Here is an 11,724-nt window from a genome sequence, read left to right on the forward strand (position 1 = left end):
TAAAATGAACTGTATATCCAAAACTGCAGTGTCAACATGATTAAGTGCAACTTCACAGAGGATATAAATTGCTTTTGATGAGATATTTACAAGCAACCTCTAGTGGGGATGTATAAAATGAACCGTATATCAATGATGTGATTACCCACCTAGGATTGCATTGTCAACACAATGAATTGCACCTTCACAAAGGAAATAAATGACCTTTGATGAGATATTTGTTGGAAAATAGGATAAAATTTTATAGTGAAAATATGTAGATGATTTTATACATCCAAATAAACAAATAACAATAAATCATAGATGGAAATAGATTACAGTATAATTGCAAACCATAATTCAAGAATTACATGCAGAAATCCTTGTGGGAAAAAACTCCACACCCAAAGAGATCCAAGACTTGTATTAATCCTTCAAATGAGTTACATTAATATAACTTCTCTCTCTGAATCACTGCAACACTTCATTGCTTCAACAACCTTTAAATGACTTATTTTTCCTTCAACTCAAGCACTAAATATATAGGCATGAAAGAAACCACAAATCACAAATGGTTTCTAAAACCATTTAGGCATAAATCATAAAAATAAGAAACTTTCTCTTCCAACTTGTGATTTTGTCCAAGTTGTGACGTTTTCACACATCGCCCCATTGCAAATGGGGACTCCCTACTTTTTAGGCCCCCTCGGTCTTTTGGTTTTGGTTTTTTGGTCTTTTTGCGGTCGTTTTGTCAGTCCTCTGAGTTTGCAAGTGTTTGGGGGTTAGTTTGATCAAGTCTGCAGCTCGTTCGAGCAAATTTGGCTAAGTCTGGAGCCTATTTTGTCTGTTTTAGGGTTTTTCACCTTCAGACTTGAATTTGAGGCCTTTCCTTTAGGGTTTTGCAAAAATTGAGCGTTGCATTGGAATTAGGACCCTCTAAGGATCCTGCACATGAAATTTGAGCGAATTCTGAGCAACTTTCTATTTTTAGAAAGTTCCTATTTTTTGAAGGAATTTATTGACTATCGGATTGGTCTAATTTTGCCAAAAATCAAACTTACTATTTTTAGTAATTTCTCTTTTTAGTAAGTTTTTATTTTTAGTCTCTGCGTCCTATTTTGCCCTAACTCTAACATTTTGAAACACTTTCTATTTTTGGAAAGTTTATTTGTGGTAGGTTCTTCGCAGGCAGACACTGAAGACTGGGCATTCTAGAAAAGCTACGTAACCCGGGGACGCGTCCCCGGGCTAAAATCCCCCGTCCCCGTACCGGGGACGTTTCAGGGACTTGGGGACGTCCCCTCACTGTCCCCAAAATTGCAAAATTTGTGGGAAACGTCCTGGAAACTTGGAGACGACAGTGACTCTCAAAGGGGACGTCCCCCCGTCCCCAATATGGTTTGGGGACATCCCCCAGTGCCCTAACCGTCCCGGGGACGGCTAGCTGTCCCCCTTTTCCTAGCACATTTAAAAAACAAAAAAAGACTCAAATGCTCAAAAAACATTTATTTTATTTTATTATAGGTCTATAAAAGTGGATTTTCACTAATATGATGGGTAAACATGTTTGAATCACTTCCAAAAGCACTTAGAAATAATGAGCAGCAGCCTGGTAATAAATTTCACAAACACTTAGAACACGGTAGTGCGTAAAAAAGTGGTTGTTGGTCTGCAATATTGGACTTTTCACAATTATGAAAGGTAAACAGGTCTGAATCATAGCCAAAAGCACTCAGAAATATGAATAAGAGTTTGGTATAGAATTTCACAAACATCCAAAACTTTGTAGTTCATAAAGAAGCGGTTGTAGGTCATAATAGAAATGGAAGACTATCGAAATATCCTTCAACCAGAAAGAAACAATGAACTACATGCAAACAAGTGTTAGCATATTGACAATGTATTTTCAATTATGAATGCATATTGAGTATTGACAATGAATTTTGAACACAAATCTGGTATGTTAAGGTTCTATAATGTACATATACCTGCTTTATCCATGTTTTCATATGAATATAATGTATATATACATGCTTTATCTATTTTTCATATGAACATTTAAAATTTCACTAAATATTTAAAATTTTCCCTATATTTTATATTGTCGTCCCTTTGCCATCCCCAAAATTGGCAAAAAAATTTGCCGTCTAGGAAACTTGTCCCGTCATCCCCTACCATCCCCTGCCGTCCCCTGCCGTCCCCGTCCCGGAAACTCGGGGTAACATAGTAGAAAAGTCAAAAAAGGCAAGGAAGGAATCAAAGAAGAGTAGAACGAGAAAATTCCCCTCTAGAAATTTTTTCGAAAATCCCATTTCAGGCATCAAAATTCATCCAAATTTCAATTTTTTTTCAGATTTGGCTAAGTGAAAATTTTCTTTCTCCTTGACCCCAGAACCCTAATTTGGGAAAATTCGTAAAAAATAGGAAATGTGCAAAACTAATGAAAAATCTTTCTCCAAGACAAGGAAAATTTGAAACTTTAAGAAAATTCTTCCTAGATGAGATTTTCCCTCTCCTAGGGTTTCTCGCCAAGTGGTGGTCGGGTCAACGCATGTTGAATTTATGGAGCATCTTTTGCATATAGCCACCACATTTATGACATTATGGCAGATTCTTTTGCATGTTGCTGTTGCATGGGGAGATGATGGGCATTTATGGCAGCATGGGCAATTTTGCATGGAGGAACATTCGTTGCATGTTGGGCGAATTTGATGAAAGTAGTGCATTTAATGCACAAATGGATGCCATTTTGGGCATTTAGGAATTAATTGTATAGGGCATTAATTGATGATTCCCACCTTGTTGCATCATGTGTGGGGAATCTTTTAGGGAAAACCCTACTTAGGGTTTGCATGTAATCAAGGCCCGAGGCCTATATAAGGGGTCACCCCTTCATTTGTAAGGGAGGGAGATTTATATGAAATTGTTGTGATAAGTTCTTTTGAGATAATAACAGTGAAACATTGTTCTCTGATGATGTCCACTTAAGTTATTTTTTCAAAACTTGCATGGTTTCACCTTCCTCACTTAGAGTAGAATTTTATTTCTCAGTTGTTAGATAAAGTGCTTTGATTTCAATGAAGAATGTAATGGTGTTTGATGAATTTCCATGGTTCATACTTTTTGCATCTTGTTGATTATAAGATGCAGTGTAAAGTTAGCCTGAACCCCCAAATTTATGCTAAGTTCGATTGTGAATAGTTGTTTGGATTGCACCGTGTGGGGTGATCAAATGCACTTTCTCAATGTGAAAATCCTTCAACATCCTCAGAAGATTGCATTGGTTCTTGCAGAGTTGTAGTTAATCTTGGCGAAGTAGAGCTTGGTTTATTTGGAATTTGTCCAGTAGAGCATTATCCATTGATATCATTGCCTTTAGGAGTAGATTTAGATCCTCTAACCCTTTCCCCTTTAATTTCAGTTCATTGGAGTTCAATCCGTTCGAAGCAGCAACATCGCATAATTGCTATATCCGATGATGAAGTTCTAGTCACATCCAAGAGGTGAAAGAATGATCCAAGCATAGGTTCCCTTGGATTACCAGCAATCACATCGATCAACTGAGTCACGTCCGTTGCATGAAGGAACCTTGGAGTCGATTGTTTAATCTTCCTGCAATCTTAGCATACAATCACACTTTGATCAAGAGAGAGTAAGGTGACCGTCGGTAACTTTATTCTGTGCTAGGTGCTGTCATAAAAAATACGTCAACAATCCGCCTTTTAGTAATGTGCTCATGCAAACTAAAAAATCTTCCTAATCTTCTCCAAGCTTTCATTTAACTTCGCCTTTTTCACGCTCTTCTTATTTTGACAACTAAAAAATACCTTACAAGTTGTCATAGTTGCATTTAGCAACTTTCGTGACAACAAAAAAATAATTACAAATTGCCAATTAATAATAAATATGAATATGGTAAAAGTAAGGTTGAGACATTTTCTCAACATTTTCCCACTTGTTGAACACCTTGCAAAAAGCATAAAGGGAATGAAGCTTTATAAGAAGTAAGGCCCATGGCCTCTTTGCACCAACTAAATTTGTTTGTGCTTATTGGTTTAGTAAGAGAATTGGCAACATTCTCTAAAGTGTCTACTTTCTGTAACATCACTCTACCACCTTCAATCATTTCCTGAACAAAGTGACACTAAACACCTGTGTGTTTCATACGGCCATGATACATTGGGTTATTAGCGAAACAAATGACAATACACTAAAAGCCAATACCTAAACACAATCTCTCTAACCAAACTGCCTCCTTACAAGCATGTGTCGCAACCATGTACTCTAATTCTGTAGTGGACAATGTAACTCAAGGTTGTCTTTTGCTCATCCAACTAATTGCTCCTCCAAACAAAATAGAGACATAGCCACTTGTGGACTTTTTGCAGTTTAGATCACCAACAAAATCTGAATCAACAAATCCCTGCAAATCAATCATCCTATTCATATCATAAGATCGATTATAACAAATGCAATGGTTGAAAGTCCCATGTAAATATCTGAAAACCCTTTTCATATAAGTCCAATGTTTTTTACTAAGATTTGCCATAAATCTACTAAGAACTCCTATTGCTTGGGCAATAACAGATCTTGTACAAATCAATGCATACATAAGGCTTCCTACAACACTAGCATATGGAACTTTATACATCTCTTCAAATTCATCATTTGTTTTAGGACATTGTTCTAGAGATAGCCTTGTGCCAACTAGAAAGGGAATGCTAACTGGCTTACAATACTGCAAAATAGTGTTAATATACTTTCTTTTGATTTAACCATAATTTTTTGTTAACCTGATTTTTGTTGATTTACATACCCAAGATATATTTTGTTTCTCCTAAATCTTTCATATCAAATGTACCAGATAACTAACTATCATTCCCTTATCATTTCCAATACATAACATATCATCAACATATAGGACGATGATTAGTAATCAATCTTTAATTATTTTAAAATAAACATAACAATCTTCTTCACTTCTAATAAAGTTATGATTTAATGCAAAAGCATCAAATTTTTGAACCATACAAAGATCTCTTTAAACTGCAAACCAAGTGTTCTTGTCCCTTCACAATTAAATTATGAGGCTGTTTCATAAATATTTCCTCATTAAGATCCCCATGTAAGAAAGTTGTTTTAACATCCTTCTGCTCTACTTCTAAATCAAAAGTAGCAATAATAGATAAAATGAATCTAATGGAGGTTAGTTTAGCCAAAATCTCACCAAAATCGATTCCTTTAACTTGGGATTAACCTTTTGCCACTAACTGGTCCTTGTACCATTCTGACTTACCATCTGCTCTAAAATTCTTTTTAAAGTCCCATTTGCATCCAATGGCTTTCTTTCCCTTAGGCAACTCAACTCCATGTGTCACATTTGTCCAAGTCCTTTCTTTCATCTTTCATTGCCTCTAACCAAGACTTATGCTTGTAGACATTGAAAATTGTTATAAGTCTTTGACGATACTTTTCACTAACTTTTTTCGTCTAAATTGATTAAATAATTTTAATTAATTAATTAGTACTAATATTCTTCTTCTAGTTTCCTATAATTAAATAATTAAAAATAATTCTTAATTATTTAATTATTGTTCTTCTGAACCATTAATTAAATAATCTTCATTATTTAATTAATATCTATCATTATCTCTTTGTAATCAATTAATCTTGATCTTAATCGGCTAATCCTAACTATTCCTCTTTGATTAAATAATTCACTTAATTATTTAATCCCTTTATTCTAACCTAATTATTCCTCCTTGATTAAATAATTATTTTAATTATTTAAACCCCTTCTCCAAATTATTTAATTAAATTAATTTTTAAATTTATTTAATTGTCATGTGTGGGTGAAATAAATTTATGACCCCACTTATCTCTTCCATTTTTAAATTTTTTTCTCCCTTATCTCTTCAACCTGCTAATTTGGTATTTATGAGAAGATAATTAAAGATTTTATTATTTATTTTCATAATATCTTCTCATTTGCTTTCTTCTATCTTCATCCTTCCCCGAATGGCAGCTTTGCTGTGCACTTAGTCTTGTCCGTTGATTATTTTCAGTCTCGAATCAGTCTTAGCTATCCAATCAATCCCCAATTTTTCTATAAATTGGACTCTTTTCTCATTTAGTTACAACCACATTTCGAGTATCCTTGTGCTGTCAATTTCAATTCATCTTGCTTGCAACACACTTGCTTTATAGGTGAGATCTACAACAATTTGAAGGAGAAAGAAAAACAATGGAATAACATGGAAGAAGCACTTGTTTGGTTTGCATTTAATTTTAGTGCTTTGTTTCTATGCTTTCATTGAATGTGTTAGGACTTAATTTCATAGCATTTAGCTTTGTGGTTGGCTTTTATGTGTTATGATAACTTATGCCTATTTCCTACATCACAATGCTCATTGGAAGATAAGGTCTCTTTCACAGATCTAGGTTCATTGTTAGTACAAGATAAAGCAAAAACACAATGAAAATTAGATGGACTATATCCATATCTATCAATAGGTTTACGTTGTTTAGTGGATCTTCTTTAAGGTGTAACAAGATGCTTTGGTTGTTCCTCTTCAAAATTCTTTTCTAATCCTTCTTCTTTACCTTCATGTTCATCATCTTGTTCTACATGTGCATCTTCTTGTGGTTCAAACTTAATATCAAAATACACTATTTTGTTAGGCTTTACATGAGGTTGTTCATCATTTTTAGTTTTCTTAATTCCTTGAAATTACATTGTTAGAATATATCATTTTTTCATTGCTACAAGATCCCAAAGCTTATAACCTTTAATGTTCTTGCTATAACCCACAAAAACACACTCGTTAGCTTTGAAGTCAAGCTTAGAATGTTTTTCTTTAGGAATAGAACACATGGTTCTCTGCCAAAAACTCTAAAATGAGAAGTTGATGCTCATTTACCTATCCATATCTCATAGGGAGTTTTATCAACAAGAGCAGAAGTAGGTGACCTATTAAGCAGATAACGAGCAGTGTGAATTACATCTCAAAAATATTGTTCAAGCTTTGCACTACTCAACATGCTTCCAGCTCTATCCATTAAAGTCCTATTCATCCTCTTTGCCACTCCATCTTGTCATGGGGTTTTTTGCCAGAGAATTCCTGCATGCTTACAATAGTCATTAAAGATCATAGAGCAAAATTCACCACCATTATTTATTCTTAAAACCTTTACTTTTCTACCTGTCTATTTCTCAACGAGTGTTGTAATTCTTTAAATATAGAAAAAAATCAGATTTCTCCTTTAGAAAGTAAACCCATGAATATCTAGAATAATCGTTAATGAATGAAATGTAGTAGTGAGACTTTCCAATAGATGGTACATCCATAGGACCAAAGACATCATTATGAATTACTGCAAAACTTGTTTAGCCCTAGTACTTCCGGATTTAGATGATACTCTATTTTGCTTTCCATACATAGTGCTCACAAAAATCAAAATTAGTAGAGTAACCCGACAAACCATCAACCATCTTTTTATTTATGAGGGTTTTAAGACCCTTTTCATCAATATGACCCATTGTGTGATGCCACAACTTACATGACATAGAGTTATCAGTTACATTAACAAAGTTACAAAAAGTAGAAGCATCAAGTCTAAATAGGGTGCCACACCTATTACCCTTAGCTAAAACCAAATTCCCTCTGCTTAACTTGCAACCACTCTTTGCCCAAGTAACATGCATCCTTGAATTATTCATTTTAGAAATTTCTAGCTAAAGCAGGGATGTGCAATACATTTTTAAGGGTTTAACCCTTCCATCATTGAAAATCAATTTTACCTCCCCTCGACCTACAATTTTTCATGTGCTATTATCCTTGAGGAAAATTTCCCCACCATCATAATTTGAATATGCTGAAAACTATTCCTTATGAGGAGTTGTGGTAGGTTGCATCTGAATCTATTAACCAAGAGTCATCATAAGTTATATTAGCAGAAATAATAAAAGCATCAATAGCTTCATCATCAGAGGATTTATTTGTAGAGAAATCATCATTATTTTTCTTTTTTATTCTTACTTTCTTTTTTGAGATGGCCCCGCTTACCACAGTTCCAACACTTAAATCTACTCTTACTAGGTGTTTTAAACCTTCCCTTGGACTTAGAACAATCCTTAGACTTGTCCTCATCATCAGAGGATTTATTTGTAGAGAAATCATCATTATTTTTCTTTTTTATTCTTACTTTCTTTTTTGAGATGGCCCCGCTTACCACAGTTCCAACACTTAAATCTTCTCTTACTAGGTGTTTTAAACCTTCCCTTGGACTTAGAACAATCCTTAGACTTGTCCTTTTCACCTTTCTTCTTGTCCTTACCTTTCTCCTTAGATCTACCTCAAACATGCAATGCATCTTTAGACCCCTTCGAAGTCCTCATTTCCTTTGAAAGTAGAGTGGCAACGAGGGCATTCAACTTTAGATCATTTGAAAAAGAACCACTGATTGCAAGAATAAGATTATCCCAAGGCTCAGGTAGTGAACATAATAATAAAATACATCTATCGTCCTCATCTATGTTTACATTAATTGAATGTAATTGACTCAGGATTAGATTAAATGTCTTCAATGATCTACAATAGTCTCCATCATTCATTTTAGGAGAATATAACTTTCTTTTCAGAAACAACTAGTTAATGAGACTCTTAATTTGGTAATCTCTCCTATTCTATTCCATAATTTAAATGCAGTAGTCTCATTTTGAAACATTTAATAGAACAAAATTAGATAATCACAAACGAATAGTGCCGTGAGCCTTTTTATCTAATTTATTCCATTTTTCATCTAACACACTATTTGGTTTCTCCTCTTTATTAGCAACAATCCATTGATCAATTTCTTTCCAAGAGATCTTGCATCTTTAACTTCCAAAGTTCATATCTAGTACTGTTGAATTTTTAATGTCCAACTAAGATGAGCTTGCCACAATCTCTTATCACACTGAATCTGAAATTGCAAGAAAAAACAACATACTCCCACTGTAGCAAGAAACCCAATCAAACACTCCAAGAAAGGTGTCCCCTTTTGTAATCAAGCCAGCTTGGCTCTAATACCAAATGTTGAAAAACAAGATAAAACTTTACATTGAAAATATGTAGATAATTTTATGCATCCAAATAAATAAATACCAATAAATCATAGATGGAAATAGATTACATCATTACATTATAAATGCAAACCATAACTCAAGAATTACATGGAGAAACCCTTGCAGGAAAAAAATCCACACCTAGAGAGATCCAAGACCTGTATTAATCCTTCAAATGAGTTACATTAATACAACTTATCTCTTTGAATCATTGCAACACTTAATCGCTTCAACAACCTGTAAATTAATTTATTTTTCCTTCAACTCAAGCACTAAATATATAGGTATGAAAGAAACCACAAATCACAAATGTTTTTTAAAACCATTTAGGCATAAATCACAAAAATAATAAACTTCCTCTTCCAATTTGTGATTTTATCCACCTTTTAGTAATGTGCTCATGCAAACTAAAAAAATCTTCCTTATTTTCTCCAAGCTTTCATTTAACTTCCCCTTTTTCACGCTCTTTCTATATTGAGAACTAAAAAATACCTTACAAGTTGTCATAGTTGCATTTAGCAACTTTCATGACAATTAAAAGAAAATTACAAATTTTTAATTAATAATTAAATACGAATATGGTAAAAGTTAGGTTGAGACATTTTTTCAACATTTTACTAGCAACGTATAGTGGCTATCATAATATTAATAACCATTTGGATGACTTGCCAGACAAGTTCATATACAGACAAGCCAACCTTGGTTATAATTGGCCCCCTCTGATTACTTTCAATGTTGACAAGCTTTGGAAGATCCTAAAGGAAACTCACAGTTGCCTAAATTGCACAAACCCTTTGCTTTTTGCCCTGGTCCTCATTGTAAGTCTGAATATAAAGCCTTATTTGTTAACGTCTCTTATATTTAATCCTAATTTAACCTGCACAATTTCATTACAGAATTGGACTCCTAGGGAAATATAACGTTTGCAATAATAATGACAAGGATAATTCATTGTCATGGACATCAGGAATTTGGGGTATAATTTCACTGCTGCTAAAACTTGGAACAGAAAGGATAAGTTACTCAAACAGACTTGTTATTTAATGAAACATGAGCTTGCCCTTTGATAGGGACGCTTCTAATGTTTATATTCGGTACTTGTATTGCTATTTGCATTGTGATTGCAAGGTTTAATTACTCAGAAGAATTTGTTTCATATATCTTCCAATACTTTGCTTTTGTATGTATCCCACTTTAGCCACACAGTCCAAGTTTCCCAAAAGGGTATGTGAATAGAGAATTAGACAGTAATTCTCTGGTAGGCCTGGCTGTGATGAAAATGTCATAAATTGCTGGGAAAACTTCTGTTAGCTTTACACATAAACTCGGTATCTGCTTACACTTTAAGTACAAAAAAAATAAAATCGGAGTACCTTGTATAATCATTAGATTTGGTTTGTCAAGAGTTATCTGTTTTAAGAGATTTCTTGTATAAACCATAAATGTCTTCTGTGGCAGGATATATTAAATGCAGCTGGCATTAGTCCTGCCAATGATAAAGAATATCTAACTTGCGATTTAGTTACTGCAATTAGTAAAGCTGTAGGAGCAACACCTTCTGTTGTCTGTTCCCATGGTCAGCTTGAGGAACTACGACTTTGCTTTTACAAGGATTTCAAGGTGTGGATTGTTTCTTTAGTTTTATTTGTAGTAAAGTAGTCTTCCTAGACCACATGACTCACATTAAGTTGCTATTTGTCTTCACATCAGCCACGAGATTGCATCTCAACGTACACAGGGCAGAATGAGCAATCTTGCCCTCAGCATGTTATGATACCACAGTATGTCCCATCTGATATTGCATCTATTTGATTCCAAGAGAGGAAATGTTCCATCAAATGAAGCATCTGAAGAGTTTATTAACTGCAATTCTATAGGTTATCTTTATTCATATCATAAGTTTTTACTACAATATTATTCATGGATATTGTAGTCTAATTAAAAACCTACCTCTCATACTTTTTTATGGATGTTAGAGTAAGTTTGATTTAAGCATACTACCTCGTTGGCAATCATGAATTTTTCCATGGCCTGTAACATTGTACCTTGAGAAAAGTGATGGCACATATTTAAATAATTTCATGATACCCAGTTGAATATTTACACAACGAGTTGGTTATAAAGACATGGCTTTCTGTAAATTTCATGATACCCAGTTGAATATTTACACAACGAGTTGGTTATAAAAACATGGCTTTGATTTGGAGATATCATGACATTTGACTCTATTAGCCGACCATGCAAGATAGTTCCGATTCTCTAACGACTTGGAAAAAATTGTAACCATTCATTTACTAATAAAAAGAAACAAATTTTTTCAGAGCAATTTAGAAGAATTTTGAACCTTGGCACAATCAACTTAAACATCAAAGCTTTCAAGGATAGGATAAAAAATAGTTTCGAAATATGAGTAAACATATAATAGCTAGCTCATATGACAATTTGAAAAGGAATTTACAAAAAAACATAACAATATTTTATTAAAAAAGAAATTTATGAATGTGTCTAATGTAATTTCAATGTTTAAAAAGCTAAATATGTAAAATTCAACTCTTATATTAAAAAATAGTTGATGGAAGTTTATTTTATTTTATAGTAAGATATACAAAAATGCCTAAAATTTCAATAATGACAGTGTA

At 33.6% G+C, this 11,724-nt stretch overlaps 1 protein-coding gene across 1 annotated transcript in view; it reads left to right on the forward strand.

Moving 5' to 3' along the window:
- LOC131027724 (ribonuclease 2) overlaps positions 1-11,293 on the forward strand; it is a 75,786-nt gene extending 64,493 nt beyond the window's left edge. The window contains exons 7-8 of the mRNA XM_057957809.2: positions 10,544-10,705; positions 10,796-11,293. Of these exons, the coding sequence (XP_057813792.1) occupies positions 10,544-10,705; positions 10,796-10,897 (264 nt within the window). The 3' untranslated portion in view covers positions 10,898-11,293. The remainder of the gene's footprint in view (positions 1-10,543; positions 10,706-10,795) is intronic.
- The last annotated feature ends 431 nt before the right edge of the window (positions 11,294-11,724 follow it).

The sequence above is a fragment of the Cryptomeria japonica genome, chromosome 10 (genome assembly GCF_030272615.1).
Source record: "Cryptomeria japonica chromosome 10, Sugi_1.0, whole genome shotgun sequence".
Classification (NCBI taxonomy): domain Eukaryota; kingdom Viridiplantae; phylum Streptophyta; class Pinopsida; order Cupressales; family Cupressaceae; genus Cryptomeria; species Cryptomeria japonica.